Source organism: Schistocerca americana, chromosome 8 (genome assembly GCF_021461395.2).
Source record: "Schistocerca americana isolate TAMUIC-IGC-003095 chromosome 8, iqSchAmer2.1, whole genome shotgun sequence".
Classification (NCBI taxonomy): Eukaryota; Metazoa; Arthropoda; class Insecta; order Orthoptera; family Acrididae; genus Schistocerca; species Schistocerca americana.
The window spans coordinates 430369362-430396333 of NC_060126.1; the positions used below are offsets into that span (position 1 = coordinate 430369362).

The 26972-nt window shown below is 43.0% G+C and overlaps 1 protein-coding gene across 2 annotated transcripts in view; it reads left to right on the plus strand.

Annotated features, from left to right (window-relative positions):
- The window catches only part of LOC124625772 (BRCA1-associated protein), a 135334-nt gene that overhangs the window by 57544 nt on the left and 50818 nt on the right, over positions 1-26972 (plus strand). For both annotated transcript variants that reach the window (XM_047149211.1, XM_047149212.1), the window contains exons 4-5: positions 8732-8921; positions 16202-16473. In XM_047149211.1, coding sequence (XP_047005167.1) covers positions 8732-8921; positions 16202-16473 — 462 coding nt within the window. The remainder of the gene's footprint in view (positions 1-8731; positions 8922-16201; positions 16474-26972) is intronic.

Genomic DNA, 26972 nt, shown 5'->3' on the forward strand with positions numbered 1-26972 from the left:
CAATTTGAGAATAACGCCGTTGCGCATTGTTGAGGGTCTTGGAAGCATAGGCGATGGGTCGTTCCGACCCATCCTCATACCGATGGGCGAGAACAGCCCCTAGGCCACACTGGGACGCGTCAGTCGCTAGAACCAAGTGCTGACCCGGACGGAATGTGGCAAGACAAGGCGCCGACTGCAAATGAGCCTTCAGGCAGACAAAAGCCTGCTCACACTTGTCGAACCAACAGAAAGGAACGTTTTTGCGTAACAGCTGATGCAGAGGATGAGCTACCGCCGCTGCGGATGGAATGAATTTGTGATAATAAGCAATCTTGCCTAGAAACACCTGAAGTTCTTTTACTGTAGACGGCCGGGGTAGAGCGGTAATGGCCGCAACATGCTGACGTAGAGGACGTATACCCTCACGGGACAAGTGGAAAGCAAGGTACACGATGGAGGGTTGGAAGAACTGTGACTTGTCCAGATTGCACTTCAACCCAGCCGAATGCAGAACCCGAAACAGTGAACGCAAATTGCGAAGGTGCTCCTCAGTGGAGGCCCCCGTGACAACAATGTCATCCAGATAGTTTATGCAGCCGGGAACGGAAGCCGTGAGCTGTTCCAAAAACCGCTGAAAAATGGCCGGCGCGCTAGCGACGCCAAACGGTAACTGCTGGTACTGATACAACCCACAAGGAGTGTTGATGACAAGAAATTCCTTGGAAGGCGCATCCAACGGCAACTGATGGTATGCCTCCGATAAGTCAAGTTTGGAAAAGAACTGGCCCCCAGCGAGCTTGGTAAATAACTCCTCAGGACGGGGAAGAGGATAAGTGTCAATGAGGCTCTGAGCGTTGACAGTGGCTTTAAAATCACCACTCAATCGCAGACTCCCGCTTGGTTTAGAAACCACCACGACTGGCGATGCCCATCGCTGGAGGTAACAGGAAGGAGAATCCCTGAAGCTGTTAACCTGTCTATCTCAGCCTTGACAGGTGCACGCAACGCCACCGGAATAGGGCGTGCCCGGAAAAACTTAGGGCGAGCTGTAGGTTTAAGAGTAATGTGGGCTTCAAAATCCTTGGCACGACCCAGACCAGCAGAGAACATGGACGAGAATTCAGAACACAATCCATCCAGCTGTTGATACGGAATATCCTCAGATATGAGGTGCACATCATCATCAATGGAGAACCCGAACGACTGGAAAGCATCATAACCGAACAGGTTTTCAGTGCCCGCATGATCCACCACATAAAACGTGAGGGGCCTAACAACAGACGTGTAGGCAGTGGAAGCATCAAACTGGCCAATGATAGGAATTTTCTGTTTATTATAAGTTCTCAGATTTCGCGTAACTGGAGACAAGGGAGGGGAACCCAACTCCAAATACGTGCGAGAATTAATGAGAGTTACTGCAGAGCCAGTGTCCACTTGCATGCGAATGTCTTTATCCAGAACACGAACAGTAACAAACAACTTATTTGTTTGAGAAAGCACACAGTTAACATCCATGTCCGATGCCTCTTCCTCGTCGACAGGAACTTAAGGGGACTGACACACAGAAGCAATGGGGCCTTCTTTCCTACATGAATTACACGTGGCCCAACATTTTGGACACAAGGCCCTGTCATGCTGTACGAAACAACGTGGACAAGAAGGAAGTGCGGAACGAACCTGCTTCTGTGGTTGCTGTTTTCGCTGCGAGCGTGGCGGCCCAACGCGACATTGTTGACGCGAGTGAACCACCGTCACATCATCGGTCCCCTGGGAAACAGGCAAATTGTCCGTGTCGAAAGTGGTCTGTATAGCGCCTACATCACACCACGCGTCTATTTGCTCACCAGCAGCGTGAGACACTTCAAAAGATTGAGCGATGCTTAGAACTTCTGACAACGACGGGTTTGGCAGTTGTAAGGCACGTTGCCGAACTTCTTTATCAGGAGCAAGCCGTAGAATAGCATCCCTAACCATTGAATCAGCATAAGACTCATGCCCAAGCCAGTAAGATTGATGGGGCTGTTTACGACACCGGTAGAACGCCACGCGGGCGGCAACGACGTGGGTGTTTTTTTCGGTAATGGTTAGACAATAAGTCACACATTTTTTGGAAGGACAGAGAGGCAGCTTCCCGCAGCGGGGCTAACTGAGATAGCAGCTGATAGAGCCGTGGGGAAATCCAAGATAGAAATAACGACTTACACATAGGAGCATCAACAACGCCGAAAGCCAAGAAGTGTTACCGCAAACGCTTCTCATAATCCTCCCAGTCTTCAGCGGCCTCGTCGTAAGGGGGGAACGGAGGCGGAGAAGAGGAAGACAGACGATGAGTAAGCGACGTCGACAATGCCTGAATAGCAGCTGTCAGCTGTGTTTGCTGTTCAATGAGCGCTTGCATAAGCTGTTCCATGTCTGCCCCGACACGAACACGCAAATCCACAATGCAGGAACAAAAATATCCCATCCTCGTTGCCAAAAAGTGTTATAACCTTTAATCACTAATAAATTGCATGGATATACAAACGTAGAAACAATAGCTGGTTACATGCTACCAATTCCGTATCGGTCATTCAACTACCATGCCGTGACATGCGGCCGGAGCCGTTCGTAGCTAGGTGGCGCTCCCACGCTCAGCCGAGTTGCGGAGCGCCTCTATCGCTGTTTGCGCGTACTGACATGGCAGCACTCTTAAATGTCGTGGCACTGTCACAACAAAAACATCCAAAAGAAACGCTGTATAGTTTTGTGTGTGTGTGTGTGTGTGTGTGTGTGTGTGTGTGTGTGTGTGTGTGTGTGTGTGTGTGTACATTATTCATTAGTCTGAAGCCCCTTGGTGAGATATATGAAAAACTGAAGGTTTTACCGGGGTGTCACCAGGTCTAATGTGAGTTTTCAGTTATATTTTTTGCAGTTTTTGTCTGAGAAAGGAATATAAAGTTGATACTGTAGGAATTAATATTAAAGTGCAACAGCAGTAATTTTGCAAAGAAATGTCAAAAGATGTCCAGTTCAGTTTATCAACAATGTAGGAAAATACAGATTGCTACTTACCATAAAGAAGACATGTTAAGTTGCAGACAGGCACAATTAAAAGACAGTTACACGAAGATTTTAGTTACACGAAGATTTTGGCCACAGCCTTCATCGTAAAAGAGTGACACACTATTCCAGTCGGAGTTGCTGGCTTTGGCAGTTATGTGTGCACAAGGTGTGCTTGCTTGTGTCTATGAATAGTGTGTGTGTGTGTGTGTGTGTGTGTGTGTGTGTGTGTGTGTGTGTGTGTGTGTTTTACTGATGAAGGTTGTCGCCAAAAGCTTTATGTAAGTGTCTTTTAATTGTGCCTGTGTGTAACTTAATGTTTCTTCTTTACGGTAAGTTGCAGTCTGTATTGTTGATATTCCTACCTGTAACTTAATGTTTCTTCTTTATGGTAAGTTGCAGTCTGTATTGTTGATATTCCTACCTGGAGTTTCCATTATTTCATTTCAGTTTATACTTTATTAAAAATATTGATTTTATTGATTAGATAATATTGTCAGAGAAGCTGCAGACATACAAGTCTCAGGGCTTCATTCCTACACCAGTTATACTGATTATTTGTGAGAAAGGATATTACAAGAGAGGAGTGACACGAACATCTCTATAAATGCACCAGGTAAAAAGTATGATATTCAGTGCAATACACTGATGAACAGATGGCATGAAAAACTGTGCACAAGTTGGTGGACAGAGAATATTTAGTTAAAAAGGAGTGGTATTTTCAAGTTTGCTGTCACAAGGTCCACTTTAGGTTTCCAATTTCATTGTTGTTACCATCGTACATTGTAAAAGCATATCTTGAGGTATTAGATTGCAGAGAGTTCTCCTTCAAAAATAAAATGCCAGGGAAAGATTGAACTGCATAATTTCTGGAGCGACACAGGTGACGGATAAGTCCAAAACAACCAAGAGCCAAAGCAGTTTTTGATGAAATGCTAAAGTCAGAAAGAGAGGGGACTTTCTTATATTCCTGAGTGGAAAGAAACTTAGGGCCAGTAATTTTGTAATGTAAGGTTTATAATAATAGTTCTAAATCACAATTTAAAAAATTATATTGGAGTTTTATTCTTTCGTTATCACAAACTGGCATTCAATATAGGTTAGCGTTAGGACATATATTGTTTAGCATCAAGTAACCTGAAAACAAGGATTTGAAACACTCATCCTGCACTGTGGAGTGACTTTGTGTCAATTTTGTGACTTGTTTTTTTATTAGTATGTGTACTTTAGGAAATTAGCACCAACATTATTGAGGAAACTTCCTGGCATATTGAAACTGTGCTGGAATGAGACTCGAAATCAGTACCTTTGCCTTTCGTGGGCAAGTGCACTACCATTTGAGCTACCCAGGTGTGACTTGTGAATCATCTTCACAGTTTTAATTCTGCCAAAACTACCTTCCAAACTTCACAGAAGCACTCCTGCAGACCTGCAGGAAAGCTTCTGTGAAGTTTGGAAGGTAGGAGATCAGGTACTGCAGAATTAAAGCTGTGAGGACAGGTCATGAGTTGTGCTTGGATAGCTCAGATAGTAGAGCACTTGCCCAAGAAAGGCAAAGGTCCCGTGTTCGAGTCTCAGTCTGGCACACAGTTTTAATCTGCCAGAAAGTTTCATATTGCCACACACTCCAATGTGAGTGAAAAGTTCATTCTGGAAACAACATTGGTGCTCATCTTTTGTATCCCTTCAGCACCAGTTAGAAACTTTTATTAAAGAAAATAAATGTCTTCCCTACCAAAGAACACCTTTGCTAGTGGCTCAAAGTTGCACCGTTTACAATATTAGTTTCATGTTATGGTGAAACTACTTAATTTTTATGTTCACAGCAATGTGAAATCATAAGAGTAGGAAAGAAAATATTAAGCCAGAAAGAAATGCTTGTATCATTATCATTATTATTATTATTATTATTATTATTATTATTATTATTATTATTAACAGTATTTGTAAAGGATAGACATTGAGACGCAGATAGGCACAACAAAAAGACTGCAGTACATTTTAAGCTTTTGGCCAAAAGGCCATCTTCCAAAATAGAAAATACACACACATATTCTCACAAATTATACATACATGACCACATTTCTGGCCACTGTGGCTGGACTGCAGACGGCAACTGCACCTGACAGGAGCTGCAGTCTTATGTAGGTTGTGGGGGTTAAGGATGAGGCGTTGAGTGGGGAGGGGGAAGATAGCCAGGCAGGGCTGGGGGAAGGTGTAGTGGTGCTTGAGGAAGTGTGCAGTGATAGTGTAGCGCTTCTAGGTGTAGTCTCGTGTTTGGGAGGAGCAGAAAAGCAGAAAAATAGAGAAGGGGGAAAAAGTGTTGGGTGGAGCGGAAGGTTGTGTAGTGATGGAGTAGGAAAAGGGAAGGAGATAGGTAGGTCGAAGACAGGGACTGGCGAAGATTGAGGCCAGGGGGTTTACAGGAACTTAGGACGTATTGCTAGAAGAGTTTCCACCTGCGCAGTTGAGAAAAGCTGGTCTTAGTAGGAAGGATCCAGATGATGCAGGCCATAAAGCAGTCATTGAAATGAAGCACATTGTATTGGGCAGCATGTTCAGCAGCTGGGTTGTCCAGCTGTCTCTTGGCCACAATTTGTCAGCGGTCAGTCATGCGGACAGACAGCTTGTTAGTTATCATGCACACGTAGGAAGCAACCCAGTGGTTCCACCATAGTTAGTAGATCACGTGCCTACTTTCACAGGTAGCCCTGCCTTTAATGGCATAGGTGATGCCTGTGACCGGACTGGAGTAGGTGTTGGTGGTAGGATGTATGGGATGGGTCTTACATCTAGGTCTAATTGAAGATATATGAACCATGAGGCAAGGGGTTGGAGTAGGGATGGGCAAGAATATTGCATAGGTTCATTGGGTAGTAGAATACTACTGTCAGAGTGGTGGGAAGGATAGTGGGTTGGATATTCCTCAGTTCGGGGCACAGCAAAAGATAGCTGAAACCCTGGTGGAGAATGTGGTTCAGCACTCATGACTTGGGTGGTGCAGAGTCATGGGTGGAATGCTCCTTTGTGGCCAGATGGTCATGCTCTGGGAGAAGGTGGGAGAGTGGAAAGATAAGGTATAGTAAACCTGTTTATATACGAGGCTGGGAGGGTAATTTAGAACTCTGAAAACCTCAATGAGACCCTTGGTGCATTTTAATAGGGATTGCTCCTCACTTAGAATGCAATGGCCATTGCTGGCTAGGTTATATGGGTTTTTGGTATGGAATGGGTAGTGGCTGTCAAAGTGGAGGTATTGCTGGTGGGTGGTAGGTTTGATATGAACCAACCTAAATCGTCCTGCCAACCTTGTACAAACTGTAGTCAAGACGGTGTATAAGGATCCCTGATAGTTCATAGCTGTTAACTGCAAAGCGCTTATGGCTGCAGGCGAAAACAGTAGTCATCTACAGAGTTGTGGCAACACTGAGGCATTGCCATAGCAACATTCACAAATTCATGTTACATTATTAAAGCTGCTAAACACAGCCCATTTCATCTGTCATGGATCAACTTACACCTGCTCAACTCTAGCCCGAGTATGTTTTGTATTTCACTGACTTTACTATGTCCTGGGATTCTAGACGTATTGCTCTTCTGGTGCTGTGATATTGCTCCCAGAGGACCAGCTGTGATCGGGTGGCATCAGTGTAAACATTCCACTTTCAGCTTACATTGCAGCTCAGTTCCTTATATTTCGGTTTCTTCTGAGCCACCATATCATTAATGTTCCTGTCCTGCGGGACCAGACATTGGTTAAGATGCATAATCTTTTATCTGGCTAATGTACAGCAATGTCAGACATGTTAGATGCAACTGTTTTGTCAGTATGTATTTGCTGATCATAAACAATGGTGTTGCATTGAGTTGTTTGACCACTTAAGGTGTGCGGTCATACGGTTTGTTGAAGAGATCTGGTTATCCTTGTGCTTTGCGTGTTTGCTGTTGCAGATATGAGCACATCTCATTGTGTCCCTTGAAGAACTACCAATCATCTGTGCCTGTCATTTAACTGTATCCACATGCGGGTTTCACCACCCAGTAGTGGAACATAATTATGAGCACAAAATGTTCTATTTAATGATAACTGCGTCACAACCAATGCAATCTGAATCCCTGCCCCCCCCCCCACCTTGCCCTCCACCCCCCCCCCCCCTTTCCCCCAATACCAGCTTCATGAATTATGTGGGTCTGAGTTGTCCTTGCAGCATGCCATGCGACCCCATAATCCTCTTGGCCTCAATCCCTGCTGTCCGCAGCTCGTTATATAGTGGCTAGTGTTGCTACCTATGGATCATAGATCCTGGGTTCGATTCCCAGCTGGGTCGGGGATTTTCTTTGCTTGGGGACTGAGTATTGTCCTCATCATTCCATCATTATTCGTGAAAGTGGCTAGATTGGACTTTGTGCAAATTGGGAATTTATATGGGCAGTGATGACCACAGTGTTGAGCACCCCACAAACCAAACATCATCATCATCATTATCATCATCATCATCATCAATCCCTGCCTGTCTCCTGCCCCACACCCACCTCCACCCCTACGCAATGACTCTTAACTTCCCTCTTGCTCTCCTCTCCTTAGTCTCCTTCGTCCTCTGTTCTACCTCCCCCTCCCAATCCACACCTCTACATTATTACGCACTATGGGCAACTTTACCTGCATGTGGTCACAGAGAGCTCATTAGTGTCACATTCCTGTCTCCTGTGCCTGCTGCTTCTCCCTCCCAGCCATCTGCCACACTTCCCTGAGTTTTCCTACTGCTCCTTGCCTCCTTTCTTCCTTCACCCACTCAGCCTAACACAGCAGCTCACCACCCCAGTTGAGCAGTGGTGGGACAGCATAGTTGACTGGGACAGTTCAGCCATGCAAGTGTGAATGTACTCTGTTTGCCCTAAAGACAAATAAGTCAAATACCTAACAACATTCTTAGTATTGAAACTTCGTGGCAGATTGAAACATAGGTCGGACTGAGACTCGAACTCAGGACCTTTGCCTTTTGCGGGCAAGTGCTCTACTAGGTGAGCTACCCAACCACTATTCACGATCTGTCCTCACAGCTTTACTTCCACCAGCACCTCATCTCCTACCCTGCAAACTTCCAAACTGGCGGAAGTAAAGCTGTGAGGATGGGTTGTGAGTCTTGCATGGGTGGTTCAGTTGGTAGAGCCCTTGTCCACAAAAGGCAAAGGTTCCGAGTTCAAGTATCGGTCTGGCACACAGTTTCAATTTGGCAGGAAGTTTCATATCAGTGCACTCTGCTGCTGAGTGAAAATTTCATTTGGTATTCTCAGTCTTGGTCATGTGCCTGTCTACGTCTCAGTGCCTCGATTACACGTTGTGTTTTTACCCTTATTCTATCCACTATTTATATTCCACTAAGAACTGTCTGTTACCATTTTTATATTCCAGCTTAGAAACTTTCCCTTGTAATAAAATGTCCAGTGTTTAACCATTTCCTTCACTGTCACTCATATTTTCATTCTTTCTACAGGTTGTTTGTGCAGGAAGAAACTGGTTTGTAACTCATAAATTATGTTAATTCTTAGTGAAATCCACTGAACTGGTTTATGAGCTGACCACGCACAGTTGAAATTTTCTTTGGTACAAAAACAGAACCATACAGATATAAGATAAGCTTATGAAGAAAAAAAATGCACTTTTGCCTTCTATGTTAAAGTTGTTGGTATCTTTTACTTTGCTTATTAGTGAACTCACATCAATGGAACGAGCATCCCAGCGCAGCCAGACCATATGCATTCTTGCAGTACCGGCAACCATGACCTGCCATGATCTCCTTACCTTCACTGCAGCATGTCATGCAGACATTCAGCATCTTAGAATTGTTCGAGATGGCTCTCCAAATCAATACATGGCACTTCTTACATTCCGTACTCAGGTTTGTTGTTTATGTTGTTTTCTTTCATGCAACATTTGTTGATTTTGTAATAGTCCTGTAGCTTTAATGGATTTCTTGTTTGAGAGATTATAGACCTCAGGAGAAAAAGGAAGAAAATACTTAGTAGAAGAAGAGTTAGTGTGCTTGAGAATCACATCATTTAATGACAGTTATGTTCTCAAAGTGTAAAAATATAAGAGATAAATATGGAAACTTCAGTGTTAAAAGTCCTCAGTTGTAGTGTTGTTGTTGTTGTTGTTGTTGTTGTTGTTGTTTTTTTTTTTTTTTTTTTTTTTTTTTTTTTTTTTTTTTTTTTTTTTTTTTTTTGTTGCAAACGAAATTTGCCATATACAACAACAAAACATGGTGCTCATACAAGCGTCTGCCAATAGCTAAATGTCTCAGAGGCTTTAGGAAGACTATGCAATGTTTCATAACAACAAATTGCCTCCGATGAGCGTGACATCACAACTGCTTACATTAGATTCATTTGAGCAGTTGCAAGCGATCTCATGCGAATGCACAGTTGCGTCACGTATGAGTAGTACCTTCTTCCACATGTGGCTATGGAAGTGTGGCAGTTAGGTGAATTAGCAATAGCAGCAAGCAGCCAGATGCTACCCAGAAAAGTTTTACTGGTGTGCCTAAGCTTCCAGATTCACACTTGCACAACAGGCCTGTATCTAGGGCCCGGGGGGGAGGGGGGGGGGGGGGGGCAAACTGGGTTATTTGCCCTGGACGGCACTTTCAGGGGTGGGGGGATGCCGAATTCATATTGTTGAGGAAAAAGACCTTGTTTCACAAAGCACCTAGCATCCATCGTATCTTGGTCTATCGATTATTCATATGATTTTGGAACGTACCCCTGTTGGTTTTTGAACAAATTCTAAGTTGATTTCTGAATGAATAAGTTGATTTTTGAATGTGTGCATAGTGTATGTGAAGTCTGTGCCAGAGGAGTCCCCGTCACATCTAGAAACAAACTTTCCTGCAGACCCTCAGCATCACCCGACTTAATTCGACTACATTCCATTATCCTCGTTTTGCTTTTGTTGATGTTCATCTTATATCTTCCTTTCAAGACACTGTCCATTCCGTTCAAATGCTCTTCCAAGTCCTTTGCTGTCTCTGACAGAATTACAATGTCATCGGCGAACCTCAAAGTTTTTATTTCTTCTCCATGGATTTTAATACCTACTCCGAATTTTTCTTTTGTTTCCTTTACTGCTTGCTCAATATACAGATTGAATAACATAGGGGACAGGCTACAACCCTGTCTCACTCCCTTCCCAACCGCTGCTTCCCTTTCATGCCCCTCGACTCTTATAACTGCGATCTGGTTTCTGTACAAATTGTAAATAGCCTTTTGCTCCCTGTATTTTACCCCTGCCACCTTTAGAATTTGAAAGAGAGTGTTCCAGTCAACATTGTCAAAAGCTTTCTCTAAGTCTACAAATGCTAGAAATGTAGGTTTGCCTTTCCTTAATCTATTTTCTAAGATAAGTCGTAGGGTCAGTATTGGCTCACATGTTCCAACATTTCTGCGGAATCCAAACTGATCTTCGCCGAATTCAGCTTCTACCAGTTTTTCCATTTGTCTGTAAAGAATTCGCATTAGTATTTTGCATCCGTGACTTATTAAACTGATAGTTCGGTAATTTTCACATCTGTCAACACCTGCTTTCTTTGGGATTAGAATTATTTTATTCTTCTTGAAGTCTGAGGGTATTTCGCCTGTCTCATACATCTTGCTCACCAGATGGTGAGGCCGTCAGTAGTTCCAATGGAATATTGTCTACTCCTGGGACCTTGTGTCGACTTAGGTCTTTCAGTGCTCTGTTAAACTCTTCACACAGTATCGTATCTCCCATTTCATCTTCATCTACATCCTCTTCCATTTCCGTAATATTGTCCTCAATTACGTCTCCCTTGTATAGACCCTCTACATACTCCTTCCACCTTTCTGCTTTCCCTTCTTTGCTTAGAACTGGGTTTCCATCTGAGCTCTTGATATTCATACATGTGATTCTCTTTTCTCCAGAGGTCTCTTTAATTTTCCTGTAGGCACTATCTATCTTACCCCTAGTGAGATAACCCTCTACATCCTTACATTTGTCCGCTAGCCATCCCTGCTTAGCCATTTTGCACTTCCTGTCAATCTCATTTTTGAGACGTTGGTATTCCTTTTTGCCTGCTTCATTTACAGCATTTTTATATTTTCTCCTTTCATCAATTAAATTCAATATTTCTTCTGTTACCCAAGGATTTCTACTAGCCCTTGTCTTTTTACGTACTTGATCCTCTGCTGCCTTCACTACTTCATCCCTCAGTGTTACCCATTCTTCTTCTACTGTATTTCTTTCCCCCATTCCTGTCAATTGTTCCCTTATGCTCTCTGTGAAACTCTGTAGAACCTCTGGTGTAGTCAGTTTATCCAGGTCCCATCTCCTTAAATTCCCACCTTTTTGCAGTTTCTTCAGTTTTAATCTACAGTTCATAACCAATAGATTGTGGCCAGAGTCCACATCTGCCCCTGGATATGTCTTACAATTTAAAACCTGGTTCCTAAATCTCTGTCTTACCATTATATAATCTATCTGGTACCTTCTAGTATCTCCAGGATTCTTCCATGTATACAGCCTTCTCTTATGATTTTTGAACCAAGTGTTAGCTATGATTAAGTTATGCTCTGTGCAAAATTATACCAGACGGCTTCCTATTTCATTTCTCTCCCCCAATCCATACGTTTCCTTCTCTCCCTTTTCCTACTCTCGAATTCCAGTCACCCATGACTATTAAATTTTCGTCTCCCTTCACTACCTAAATAATTTCTTTTATCTCATCATACATTTCATCAATTTCATCATCATCTGCAGAGCTAGTTGGCATATAAACTTGTACTACTGTAGTAGGCATGCGCTTTGTGTCTATCTTGGCCACAATAATGCGTTCACTATGCTGTTTGTAGTAGCTTACCCGCATTCCTATTTTCCTATTCATTATTAAACCTACTCCTGCATTACCCCTATTTGATTTCGTATTTATAACCCTGTATTCACCTGACCAAAAGTCTTGTTCCTCCTGCCACCGAACTTCACTAATTCCCACTATATCTACACTGGACTCGCATTCGGGAGGACGACGGTTCAATCCCGTCTCCAGGCATCCTGATTTAGGTTTTCCGTGATTTCCCTAAATCGCTTCAGGCAAATGCCGGGATGGTTCCTTTGAAAGGGCACGGCCGATTTCCTTCCCCATCCTTCACTCACCCGAGCTTGCGCTCCGTCTCTAATGACCTCGTTGTCGACGGGACGTTAAACACTAATATCCTCCTCCTCCCACTATATCTAACTTCAACCTATCCATTTCCCTTTTTAAATTTTCTAACTTACTTGTCTGATTAACAGATCTGAAATTCCACGCTCCGATCCGTAGAACGCCAGTTTTCTTTCTCCTGATAATGACATCCTCTTAAGTAGTCCCTGCCCGGAGATCCGAATGGGGGACTATTTTACCTCCGGAATATTTTACCCAAAAGGACGCCATCATCATTTAACCATACAGTAAAGTTGCATGCCCTCAGGAAAAATTATGGCTGTAGTTTCCCCTTGCTTTCAGCCGTTCGCAGTACCAGCACAGCAAGGCTGTATTGGTTAGTGTTGCAAGGCCAGATCAGTCAATCATCCAGACTGTTGCCCCTGCAACTACTGAAAAGAGTGCTGCCCCTCTTCAGGAACCACACGTTTGTCTGGCCTCTCAACAGATACCCCTCCGTTGTGGTTGCACCTACGGTGCGGCCATCTCCATCTGTAACGCTGAGGCACGCAAGCCTCCCCACCAACGGCAAGGTCCAGGGTTCATGAGAGGGGGGGGGGGGGGGGGGGGTAAACTGGCTATGGCAAGGAAAGTATTTCTGAAGAAAAGAAATTTATTAACAACAACTATAGATTTAAGTGTCACAAAGTTTTTTCTGAAAGTATTTGTAAAGTGTGTAGCCATGTATGGAAGTGAAACATAGACGATAAACAGTTTAGACAAGAAGATAATAGAAGCATTTGAAATGTGGTGCTACAGAAGAATGTTGAAGATTAGATGGGTAGATGAGGAGGTCATCTTTATCATCCTCTTCTGATGTTAAGCCTATTACTTCAAAATCATTCTTAACTGAATCCAGGTACCTTCCCCTCCTGCCCTCTACTGCTGAACCCATGAGTCTCTTGGGTAAACTTGCTTCTCCCATGTGTGTAACATGACCCCACTATCTAAGCCTGTTCGCCCTGACTGCTACATCTGTAGAGTTCATTCCCAGTTTTTCTTTGATTTCCTCATTGTGGACACCTCCTGCCATTGTTCCCATCTACTTGTACCTGCAATCATCCTAGCTACTTTCATATCCGTAACCTCAACGTTATTGATAAGGTAACCTGAATCCACCCAGCTTTTGCTCCCATACAACAAAGTTGGTCAACAGATTGAACGGTGCACAGATAACTTAGCCTTGGTACTGACTTTCTTCTTGCAGAAGAGAGTAGATCGTAGCTGAGTGCTCACTGCATTAGCTTTGCTGCACCTCGCTTCCAGTTCTTTCACTATGTTGCCATCCTGTGAAAATATGCATCCTAAGTACTTGAAACCGTCCACCTGTCCTAACTTTGTTCCTCCTATTTGGCACTCAATCCGTTTGTGTCTCTTTCCCACTGACATTACTTTCATTTTGGAGATGCTAATCTTCATACCATAGTCCTTACATTTCTGATCTAGCTCTGAAATATTACTTTGCAAACTTTCAGTTGAATCTGCCATCACAACTAAGTCATCCGCATATGCGAGACAGCTTATTTTGTGTTCACATATCGTAATCTCACCCAGCCAGTCTATTGTTTTCAACATATGATCCATAAATGATATGAACAACAGTGGAGACAGGCTGCAGCCTTGTCTTACCCCTGAAACTACTCTGAACTATGAACTCAATTTACCGTCAACTCTTAACTGCTGCCTGTCTATCTCTGTAAAGACCTTTAATTACTTGCAAAAGTTTGCCTCCTATTCCATAATCTCGTAGAACAGACAATAACTTCCTCCTAGGAACCCAGTCATATGCCTTTTCTAGATCTATAAAGCATAGATACAGTTCCCTGTTCCACTCATAACACTTCTCCATTATTTGCCCTAAGCTAAAGATCTGGTCCTGACAACCTCTAAGAGGCCTAAACCCACACTGATTTTCATCCAATTGGTCCTCAACTAATACTCGCACTTTCCTTTCAACAATACCTGAGAAGATTTTACCCACAACGCTGATTAAAGAGATACCTCTGTAGTTGTTACAATCTTTTCTGTTTCCATGTTTAAAGATTGGTGTGATTACTGTTTTTGTCCAGTCTGATGGAACCTCTCCCGACTCCCAGGCCATTTCAATTATCCTGTGTAGCCATTGAAGACCTGACATTCCACTGTATTTGATGAGTTCCGACTTAATTTCATCCACACCAGCCGCTTTATTGCACTGCAATCTATTGACCATTTTCTCCACTTCCTCAAATGTGATCCTATTTCCATCATCATTCCTTTCCCATTGTACATCGAAATCTGAAACATTACTGATCATATTTTCACCTACATTGAACAACTCTTCAACATATTCCCTCCATCTGCCCAAGGCATCAACAGGATTCACCAGCAGTTTTCCTGACCTGTCCAAAATACTTGTCATTTCCTTCTTACCTCCCTTTCGAAGACTGCTAATTACACTCCAGAATGATTTTCCAGCAGCTTGACCCAAAGTCTTACCGAATAGAATTGGGGAGAAGATGAATTTGTGGCATAACTTGACTAGAAGAAGGGATCGGTTGACAGGACATGTTTTGAGCCATCAAGGGATCACCAATTTAGTACTGGAGGGAAGTGTGGAGGGTAAAAATTGTAGAGGGAGACCAAGAGATGAATATGCTAAGCAGATTGAAAAGGAATTAGGTTGCAGTAGTTATTCGGAGATAAAGAGATTTGCTCAGGCTAGAGTAGCATGGAAAGCTGCATCAAACCAGTCTCTGGACTGAAGACCAGAAAAACAACAGATGTTCCACATATCTAGAATAATACATAACATTGCTATTAAATATTCTGATAATAGTTTGTATGGAGATATCAGTACTTTTCTACATTTGGGTAATTTTGTTTTGCAGCAATGTGTATACTGTAAAATCCATTTCTGGATTGATTTCAGGCCATATTCTATCCACATAAAGTTCTTCTGACTCTTCTTTTCTTTGCAAATCATGCATGAAAGATTAATTTAAGTTATGGACTTGTCGTATGGCCAAGTACTAGTTCATCGCTAGGCAAAGTGTAACAAATTATAAGTACAATATAATGGAAGGAAACATTCCACGTGGGAAAAATTATATATAAAAACAAAGATGAGGTGACTTACCGAACAAAAGCGCTGGCAGGTCGATAGACACACAAACAAACACAAACACACACACAAAATTCAAGCTTTCGCAACAAAATGTTGCCTCATCAGGAAAGAGGGAAGGAGAGGGGAAGACGAAAGGAAGTGGGTTTTAAGGGAGAGGGTAAGGAGTCATTCCAATCCCGGGAGCGGAAAGACTTACCTTAGGGGGAAAAAAGGACAGGTATACACTCGCACACACACACATATCCATCCACACATACAGACACAAGCAGACATATTTAAAGACTATAAATATGTCTGCTTGTGTCTGTATGTGTGGATGGATATGTGTGTGTGTGCGAGTGTATACCTGTCCTTTTTTCCCCCTAAGGTAAGTCTTTCCGCTCCCGGGATTGGAATGACTCCTTACCCTCTCCCTTAAAACCCACTTCCTTTCGTCTTCCCCTCTCCTTCCCTCTTTCCTGATGAGGCAACAGTTTGTTGCGAAAGCTTGAATTTTGTGTGTGTGTTTGTGTTTGTTTGTGTGTCTATCGACCTGCCAGCGCTTTTGTTCGGTAAGTCACCTCATCTTTGTTTTTATATATAAATTATAAGTACAGTATAAGGAACAATGTTTCTTCTTTCCTGGTTAATCCACTCTGATCTGCCCACATAATCTACCCTCTCCTTTTCCTCTTCTTTAGTGCCCATTTCTTGTGGTGCAAGAGTATTTTTCTGTTGCTTAGGATAAAAATGATTGCCAACATGTAAAGAAAGATCTTGAAATTATGGCATATGTAAATAAAATTAACTATATGATCACAGTCTCTTATCCGCTATGTTTCTTCTTATTTTTCTGTTCCATAATTTGGTGGGAAGGTAGCAAGCAGCTGCCGAGTTCTACACGTCATTCAACGGTGTGCCCTTTAATTCTCTGGAACCTGATTGCTGCTGCCATCTGGTGTTTGTGTCTCACGTTGAGCTCGTATGTGAAGGGGGAAGTGAAGGTGAACTGGCTCCACCTCCTTCACATACTGAACTGCCCACATGCCCCGTTTGTCTCGAGCGAATGGATGAGAGTGTCGATGGCATATTGACAATTCTGTGCAACCATTCCTTCCATGGTAGTTGCCTGGCTAAATGGGGAGACACAAGGTAAATAATTTTATGTAGACAGTTTCATGAAAACTATTTGAAAAACTGTTTCCCTATTACTTTTTATATGCAACACATATTTTTTTAACTAAACTTTTATTGTTTGTCCTTAATGAGTGTAAGTTCTGGCTGTTTGTGTTTTATTATATTTGAATATATTAAGCTATTCTAGAAATTAATGTAGAAATACACTGCTATCAGATTGCAGACACTTCACTCTGTATAACTTCTGCAACCTACATTCATATGAACCTGCTTACTGTATTCAAGCCAAAGTCTTCCTTAAAATTTTTATCCCCTCCACTCCCTGCCCCCCAGTCCCCTATATTACAGAATTAAATGTTCATTCTTGAATCAATGCAACATCACTGTGTTACCTACCCTACCTACCAATCTAGTCAGCAGCACGCTTCTATAACTCCATATTTTAAAAGCTTGTGTACTAGTTTTGTCTGTACTGTTCAGCAGCCACATTTTACTTCTATATAAGGCTATATTCCAAACAAATAATTCGAGAAAAGACTTCCAAAAAATTAAGTTTGTATTCAGTGTTGTATTATTTCTGAAAAGGAAAGTTGCTACTCGTCATGTAGTGGAGATGATGACTCGCAGACAGGCACAACAAAAAGACTGTCACAAATAAAGCTTTCAGTCAGCAAGGTCTCCGTCAAAAATAGACAGCACACACACACACACACACACACACACACACACACACACACACACACACGACTGCAGAGTCTGGCAACTGAAGCCAGTGTGTCTTCAGTTGCCAGAGACTGCAGTCGTGTGTGCATGAGTTGTTTTTTCGAAAACTCTCGCGCGCGCGCGCGCGTGTGTGTGTGTGTGTGTGTGTGTGTGTGTGTGTGTGTGTGTGTGCGTGTGCGCTGTCTATTTTTGATGGAGGCCTTGCTGACTGAAAGCTTTATTTGTGACAGTCTTTTTGTTGTGCCCCTCTGCAACTCAGCATCTCCTCTACTTAGTGAGTAGCAACTTTCCTTTTCATATATTGTTATATTCCATCTTGGATTTACCATTGTTTGTTATATTATTTCTCTTTTTCAGCAAACCTTTTCGTATTATTGGCTGTCAGCATTTTATATCATCATCAATTTTGACATTAAATATTTAGGGAGTAAAGAAGACCACTCACCAAAAAGCTGAATCATTGCGTTATCGTCAGGCACACACAAAAAAGAAAGAAAACTGCAAGCTTTCAGCGTAATCCTTTCTTGAGCTAAAGTACAAATACACACACACACACACACACACACACGTATGTGCCTCTACCCCTCTGTGGCACCAGCTGGATATGCCCAGTGTGAGTGCTGTAATTTGGCAGGTGGACTGGGTTGGGATCGGGAGGTTGTCTCAGGTGGAGTACCAACTTAAAAAACTGTGCATTGTTTGCAGCAGAGTTAGTGTGTGACTTGGCTAGTTTCACAGATGGCCCAGCATCTGATGGGGTAGGATAAGCCTGTGAAGGGGCTGGAGTAGGAAGTGCTGGGTGGGTGGACTGGGCAGGTCCATGTGGCAAGAGTTGGGAGAGGGAGTGGCATTGATGACGCACTAAGATATTAAGTAGTTTGAGTGGGCAATGGAACATCAGATTAGGACAGATGCTAAGGATGACCCTCATACTAGGACATGGTGATTATACTAGGACATGGTGATAGATAATCAAAACCCTGATGAAGGATATGGTTAGGTTTAGTTGTTCCAGTGTTGGGTGATGTTGGATGACAAGAAGGGTACTCCATTGTACATGATTCTTGTGAGTGGTTGGGGGCTTGCGTGTGTGTGGTGTGTGTAGATATGGCATGGGAAATCTGTTTGCAGACTGGGTTTAGGGATTGTGCCTGTCTGTGAAGGCCGTTGTGAGTCCTTCATCATACTGGGCAAGGAAGCTCTCGTCACTTTCACAAAGGCTTTCACAGACAGGAACAACCCCTGAATGCAATCCACAAACAGATTTTCTGTGCCATATCCTCACACGCCCCCAGTCTTGCCACCATCCCTACGTATCAGCTACAAAGAAGTCTTCCCCTTGTCACCAATTATCAGCCTGGACTGGAACAACTTTGTCAGGGCTTTGGTTATCTATCATCATGCCCTTAAATGAGGAACATCCTACCCCAGATCCTTTCCACCCCTCCTAATGTGGTGTTCCATCACCCACCCAAACTACACATCATCCTAGTTCATCACCAATGCCACTCCCATTCCCATCCCCTTGCCACAGGGATCAAATCCATGTGCAAGACCTGCCCAATCCCTCTGCCCAGCAGTTCCTACTCCAGTCCTATCACAGGCTCACCATACCCTATCAGAGGATGGGCCACCTGTGAAAGCAGCCACATCATATACCAACTGTAATGGATCTGGGAGATGTGTTATTTTCTACCGGATTTGTCGATACCAAATTGTAAATGTTTTCTTATATTTTTTGTCAGAATTTTTTATTATAATTTGCCTTATTATATGTTAATTTACTTATATTTTTGAGAGTGAAAGCATATTGATTACTATTAGTAAATGTGTTGAAGAATAGCAAAGAGACTGATTACAAGTGGAAGCTTGTGTGTTGTTAAAATGTCTTTGACGCTGGAGTCGTCTTTGACTGTACTCAGTCGGCAGTGATCTCGTGGTGTGTGTTGACGGTAGAACAATGTGCAGGTCACCGTCATAAATAATTTTGAATTATGTTACTATTTTTTTTATATAAACTTTAAGAAGAAAAACTACATTTGAAGAAATGGTATTTGAAGCACCAAAAATGAGGCAAACACATTGAACCAGGACATTTCTGCAGCTGACAAAAACTGCAATTGTGGAATCATATTTCCACTAGACAACTGAAGCCAAGACCAATATCGTCTTGTAAACATCTAACGGAAAAGGTACTGCCACGAAATATGCCAAATTTAAGTAAATAAAAAATAGTGAGCATATTTCAACTTTGTGTCTCAGCCGGGATACCATATTTCACAACTCTCCTGCAAACATTGTGCCCAGCTTTTTATGTTGGTATGACTATCAACTAGCTATCCAACAGGATCAATGGCCACCACCAAATTGTTGCCGAGAACAAAGTTGACCACCCGCTGGCACTACATGCAGCTGAGCATAACATGCTAAATTTCAGTGGCTGCTTCACAATCCAGGCCACCTGGATCCTCCCTCCACAACTGGCTTCTCTGTACTATGCACATGGGAGTTATCCTTGCAACACTCCTTCACTCCTATAACCATCCTGCCCTCAGTCTCTGGTATCCCACTGTCCCCACATCCTCCATCCAACAGTTTCCCCTTCCTCCATCCTATTACCCCCTCCCACATCACCTTCAGTGTGTGCCACTCTCCTCTGTCTCTGACACCTGTGCATCATTTGCCTAGCTCGTGCACACCTCCCTCCTGTATTCCTAGCTGGTTAACCGGCTGCCTTCCCAGAGCCATTAGCCACACACCCCCAACACCTCTTCCTGCCTCCAGCCCCCCCCCCCCCCCCCCCTCTCTCTCTCTCTCTCTCTCTCTCTCTCTCTCTCTCTCTCTCTCTCTCTCTCTCTCCCCCCCCCCCCTCCTCCCCCTCCCCCCTGTCACCTCTTGTGATGAAGCAGACTGGGATAATGTTAATTCCCCTCTTGTTTTGCCAGCTGCCTCCTTAAATTTGGTTTTTCACTCTTAACTAATTACTATTAATATACATGAATATAATCTGTATTTTCATAAAAGAGAAAGGTTGGCCCTCAGTGTTAAAGAGTATAAGACCAGACCTGATGTTGTGCTTAGTTTTATGTATATAATTGATTTTATAATTTATTTTGACTATTACTAGTTAGTATCCTTTATTACAGGGTGAAATCAGTAATTGTTTTGTAACTTAAATTCTATTGTTGACACATAAACAAATATGAGTTCTATACTAATTATAAACATTTGGAAGACAAAATACTAGTAATCTTAAAGTATCTATTTGGCTCTATTTGGAAACATGTTAGAAAAACCAGCCCTTCATTAATTACAAAGTGATTAACAGTTTTGTCAAAATAATTGTTTACGTAACTATATTTGTTAATTTCATGATTTAAGCAAATAATTTGGCCTCAACCTTGTAGTAGAAGAAACTGTTAAAATACAGAATTTTTCGTTGTATTCAGTTAATTTAATGAGTTAAGTTTTAATTGTAATTTCTACAAATTAATCTTTGAACAATGTTAAATTCAGTACCTATTGTTGTGAGGATATATAATGGCCTGATTTTTGGTCACAAGACAGTCAGTCCACAGCCAAGTTTCAGACGAGGATCATGTTTTGGTTAGAACAGCAACAATGCTTCAATTATTAACTGTGAAATAAGTGTTAAACAAATAGGCCGTGTGTAAAACCAATGACAGTGTCTGCTCCATATGTACCCTTCTGTTCTTCAAGAACTGTAAACTTTGTGGTTATGCTTTTACTGCTTGTAGATGTTCAACAGTAAACTATAGTAGCAGTATGTGGAGGTACACTTGCAAACTATTAATGAGGCTTATGGTAAGTTTAAACAGTAGTGCACTGGCCATATTAAATGTGTATATGGGGTTGGTTGTGAAAAGGGAAAGTAAAAGACAGTGAAATGCAGCTGAGCAGTTGTCGGCTACATTATTTACCCTAGTCAGTGTCCAAATTACAAACCCCATTTTTCAGCCAGTGTAGCAACGCAGTACGTCAACACCGAGGACAACAGGTGAAGAAATAAAAGCAGGTGGAACCGCTACACTCCCTCCCCTCCCTCCTCTCCCCCTCCTCCCCCTCACCTAATACAACCCCAACCTAATCTACCTGCTGAAATGCAGCACTAGCATTGTGTGCCCAGATGGTGCCATGTAGGGGCATAGGCGTGCATGTGTGCGTGCATGCGCGCACTCGCCCGTGCCCTATCTCGAGAAACAGTTATTCCGAAAGCTAGAAAGATTCCTTTTTTTGTTGTGTGTACCTGTTGATGACTCAATTCTTCTGCTTATCAGTGAGTGGTCTCCTGTGCTCCCTAAGTATTTGCATTCTACTAGATCTTTCCTACAAAATTACTTTTGACATATTCTTATATCAAATGTAAGCCTCGTCTGCAGGGGATACAGCAACCATTGTAAATAATATGCAGAGCACATCCACCAGTCACATATTATTTTGTATAGTTTTGCTCCTCCTGCTGAGAATCCTCAGATATTCATTGCCCTAGTGGCCACATGTTACAAGTTAAAAGCGCCACTTGATGCATTTGTTAATACAAAATTATTCATGTCTAATGAGAGAAACCAGTGAAAATTAATCAAATAATATGCAAACTCTGGCTGTATTCTATACATTAGTTGTTTTTAATTTGTTCTCCAAACAGAAAACCTCATTTAGCATCTCATTTTCTAACCTGATCCCCCAGCATCACATGATTTAACTGTGAGTAAGCATCATTACCCTTGTTTTATTTTCATTTGTGTACATCTTATAATCTATTTTCACAACTGTTGTAACCCTATAGTGTAAGTGTGCCTAATCAAAAAGCATGCCATATAAGTGCCTCCACAGCTGGCTTAGAGAAGTCACGTCACAACCTGGACAGAACATGCAGCAAGTGCTATGCCATGTGCACAACAGCCCAATATAAGCCTGGCATTTAGCGACCTCAACTTCACTTATGTTTACTTGCTTATTTTATGCTCACCTATGAGACCGTATATTGGTGTGTTCTATAGCTATGAAACTTTGTACTGTTCTATACTTCATTCAGTGTTATTGTGGAAGTCTTCATGTGGAAGCAGAATAAAAATTGGTTGGTCTTAATTCTGATATTGTGTCTGTACAGTGTTAAAACGTATGTGGCTACAAGTTCAGTATTCTACTCCACGTGTTTCATTTATTTCATGTAGTATACAGCCAACATGCCTGTGGAAGAAGTTCTTCAGTCTCGTATTGGACAACAGCAAGCTCTTATCAACCAGCTGCAGGCTCTCTCCATGGCACTAAACAATTTCACAGCCTCATTGATGTCCAGGTTCCACTGCCGTTAATGCAACCTCCCCCCGCCATTTCCTCTGTATGGTGATTCTGTGGAAGATTGGAAGGAATATGATAATAATGCCTTTGGCAGTATTTTCAAGCTTTTGGAGTCACCAAACCCAATTTGTATAAGGCTTTGTTTTTGTCATGGATTTCTACTTCTGTTTATCACCTCTTGTGTCAGCTAGCTCCTCTTCAGGAACCTGCCAGTTTCTCTTGGGGGAAATGTATTTATTACTGGCTCTGTAATTGTCATTGCAAACATAATTTTATTGCTCCTCACATTGAGTTATACCATTTTCAGAAGTGGGCACAACAGTTGTACAGACCTTGGGCACCATTGCCAGTTTGTTACTGAGGGCCATTGGACGTCATATGCCGACTCGATGGTTCGTGATGTTATAATACACCTGATGGGGAAGTTTGTGAGCATGCTTTACAATATGAAAATAACTCTGTCATAGATATTCTGAACATTGCTCAGTCTTCTGAAGTATCTATGGCAGCAGGAAATCAGATAGAAGTGTGGTGTGAAGTAGCCGCCACTGCTTCCTCCCCTCCTCGGCCGCTGTCAGTTACTTCAGGAGGAAATGGGGGGGGGGGGGGTTAGACAGTAGCAGTAGTCGGTGTGTCACAACAGTGGCCAAGTGCTCCTCGTCTGTCATGGAGCGAGTGGGCCGTGTGGCAAAAGCTTTGGGCGATGGCCAATGTGCAAGAGATGGGGGGGGGGGGACTGTTGCATCTGTGTGCAACTCTCAAACATGAAAATGTTTTTGAACAGTGTTTTGTTTCCCAAGTAATAGTAGTCCCAGACAAACTCTACATTGAAGTATATGTGATGGACAAGATGTTAAAAACGCAAGTGACATGGGTGCAGCAGTAACATTGTTAAATTATCAAAGCTATGTAGATCTTGGGTCGCTGGCGTTGTCCCCCGTATCATGTCAGTTGGTGAGTGACAATGGACACCCACACTAGGTTGCAGTTTTTACTTCTGCAGTGTACAAAGTACTAGTTTGGCCTTTGATCTTCCTAGTAGTGGATGATGCCAACACTGTAAACTAACGCCTTCAAAATTTTTTGGGTTCTCTATTTCTGTGCTTCTTGTATTGGATCAAGTTCCATACAACCAACTGGATGTTCTTTGCTCAGAATATTCCCCACTGTTTTCAGAAGTTTTAGAGTGTGGTCTGATTTCAAGGCTCACATCACAGTGAAACCAATGGCGTGCCCCTGTTTCTTTCATGCCTACCGAGTCCCAGTAGCTGCACAGGAAAAGTCAGATTGGAACTAAACTGACTTACATCTTTGAGTGTTAACACGCCTCTCTCATCAAGCAAATGGTCTACTCCATTAATTATCAAAATATCTAATGGCAACCTTTGGCTTTGTGATTATTTTAAAAAGACTGTAAATTCACAATCTATTATCGATACCTATCACTTACCCTGTCCGGAAGAACACTCAGCATGGCTTTCTGGGAGCCAATATTTTTCCAAAATGGACTTGTCGGAAGCCTGCTTACAACTGCCTGTGGATGATTATTCCAAACATGTCCTCGTAGTGAATACTCCCTTTGGGGTATATCAATACCAGTGCCTGCCATTTGGCATGGCTAGTGCCCCTGCCATTTTCCAGTGATTTTTGGAGCAACTCACAGCCTCCATTCTGGGGTTTACTAACTACCTGGATGGTGTTGTGGCCTCAACAGATAAATGTTTGCAGAATCTTCATGCCTTGTTCATGGAACTACAGGCTGCCGGTTTGAAATGTGTCTTCAGCAAATCACAATTTTTTCAACTGTCTGTCATCTATTTTGGTTTGAAACTCTCCAAGCTGGTGTCAAGAGCTTTACACCAGCAGGTCGATGCCATTACAGCTTAGCCACGTCCTGCCATTGTCAAAGAGTTGCAAGACTTTCTCAGAGAAATTGCATACTACCGTAAATTTCATCCTGGTGCAGCCACACTTGCCCAGCTACTTCATGCTTCTTATGTGAAGGTGTTCCTTTTCACTGGTCACCCACCTGTGATCATGCTTCTACTGTATTAAGGTCAAAATTATGCATGGTGCCTTGCTTGGTCTCCTTCCAACCAGGCCAGAATCTTGTTTTGACCACAGATGCCTCCCAGTATGGCCTTGGTGCCATTCTCGTGCACAAACTGTGCACCAAAAAACCCTGTGTCCGTACATCCACAATCCTACGAACCCTCCCCCTCCACGATTTGTACTGGCTGCTGCTGCCTGCTCCTGGCCTCCTTTGGTTCCAGAACATTCTTCACTCTGTGGGCTATCACTGCCGGGCAGAGTGGTCTGCAGTGGGCCACCTTTCTTTATTTCTGCAGCCTCTCAGATGGGAACCTGTCTGTACCCGTACCTTTTCATACCATATTCTCCTGTGGCAGCATAACACCTGTCACCTACTAATGGAAGACATGGACATATCCACAGTGTGACTGTGCATAATCAAACAGCACTGTGACGTAGAGAGGTTGCCTTATAATCTAGCCAGACAGAGCAGGAAGTGCTGTGCTGTGTGCACAACAGCCCAGTACAGGCCCGTCATGGCCTCACTTATATTTAATCGGTTATTGTATGCTTACCTATGAGACTGTGTTATGATGTGTTTTATAGTTATGAGACTTTTTACTGTTGTGTGCTTCATTCAGTGATATTGTGGATATCTTCATGTGAAAGCAGAATAAAAATGGGTTGGTGTTATTGCTGAGATTGTGTCTATACAATATTACAACAGTGACACTAGTCAGTGTGTTAAACATTTGTCTTTCACTTTTGCCAGTGTCTTTATTTAGTACATTTAATATGTTAGCGAGGCAAAAAATGTGGTTTTATACTGATACTGGTAATTTTTAATTATTTATACGTCTCACTCCTTCCCACTTTCATTTTTATCCATATCATCAGAACAGTCACATGATCGGCCTAGTAACTCAGAAGACCGTAGGTTCAACACCTGTAATATAAAACAAAGATGATGAGACTTACCAAACAAAACCTTCTTCCTAAAATTCACAAACCCAATCATCCCGGCCGCCCCATTGTAGCTGGTTACCAAGCCCCCACAGAACGTATCTCTGCCTACGTAGATCAACACATTCAACCCATTACATGCAGTCTTCCATCCTCCATCAAAGACACCAACCACTTTCTCGAACGCCTGGAATCCTTACCCAGTCTGTTACCCCCGGAAACCATCCTTGTAACCATTGATGCCACTTCCTTATACACAAATATTCCGCATGTCCAGGGCCTCGCTGCGATGGAGCATTTCCTTTCACGCCGATCGCCTGCCACCCTACCTAAAACCTCTTTCCTCATTACCTTAGCCAGCTTCATCCTGACCCACAACTTTTGAAGGCCAGACATACCAACAATTAAAGGGAACAGCCATGGGTACCAGGATGGCCCCCTCGTACACCAACCTATTCATGGGTCGCTTAGAGGAAGCCTTCTTGGTTACCCAGGCCTGCAAACCCCAAGTTTGGTACAGATTTATTGATGACATCTTCATGATCTGGACTCACAGTGAAGAAGAACTCCAGAATTTCCTCTCCAACCTCAACTCTTTTGGTTCCATCAGATTCACCTGGTCCTACTCCAAATCCCATGTCACTTTCCTTGACGTTGACCTCCATCTGTCCAATGGCCAGCTTCACACGTCCGTCCACATCAAACCCACCAACAAGCAACAGTACCTCCATTATGACAGCTGCCACCCATTCCACATCAAACGGTCCCTTTCCTACAGCCTAGGTCTTTGTGGCAAATGAATCTTCTCCAGTCCGGAATCCCTGAACCATTACACCAACAACCTGAAAACAGCTTTCGCATCCCGCAACTACCCTCCCGACCTGGTACAGAAGCAAATAACCAGAGCCACTTCCTCATCCCTTCAAACCCAGAACCTCCCACAGAAAAACCCCAAAAGTGCCCCACTTGTGACAGGATACTTTCCGGGACTGGATCAGACTCTGAATGTGGCTCTCCAGCAGGGATACGACTTCCTCAAATCCAGCCCTGAAATGAGATCCATCCTTCATGAAATCCTCCCCACTCCACCAAGAGTGTCTTTCCGCTGTCCACCTAACCTTCGTAACCTTTTAGTTCATCCCTATGAAATCCCCAAACCACCTTCCCTACCCTCTGGCTCCTACCCTTGTAACCGCCCCCAGTGTAAAACCTGTCCCATGCACCCTCCCACTACCACCTACTCCAGTCCTGTAACCTGGAAGGTGTACACGATCAAAGGCAGAGCCACGTGTGAAAGCACCCACGTGGCTTACCAACTGACCTGCCTACACTGTGAAGCTTTCTATGTGGGAATGACCAGCAACAAACTGTCCATTTGCATGAATGGACACAGGCAGACAGTGTTTGTTGGTAACGATGATCACCCTGTGGCTAAACATGCCTTGGTGCACGGCCAGCACATGTTGGCACAGTGT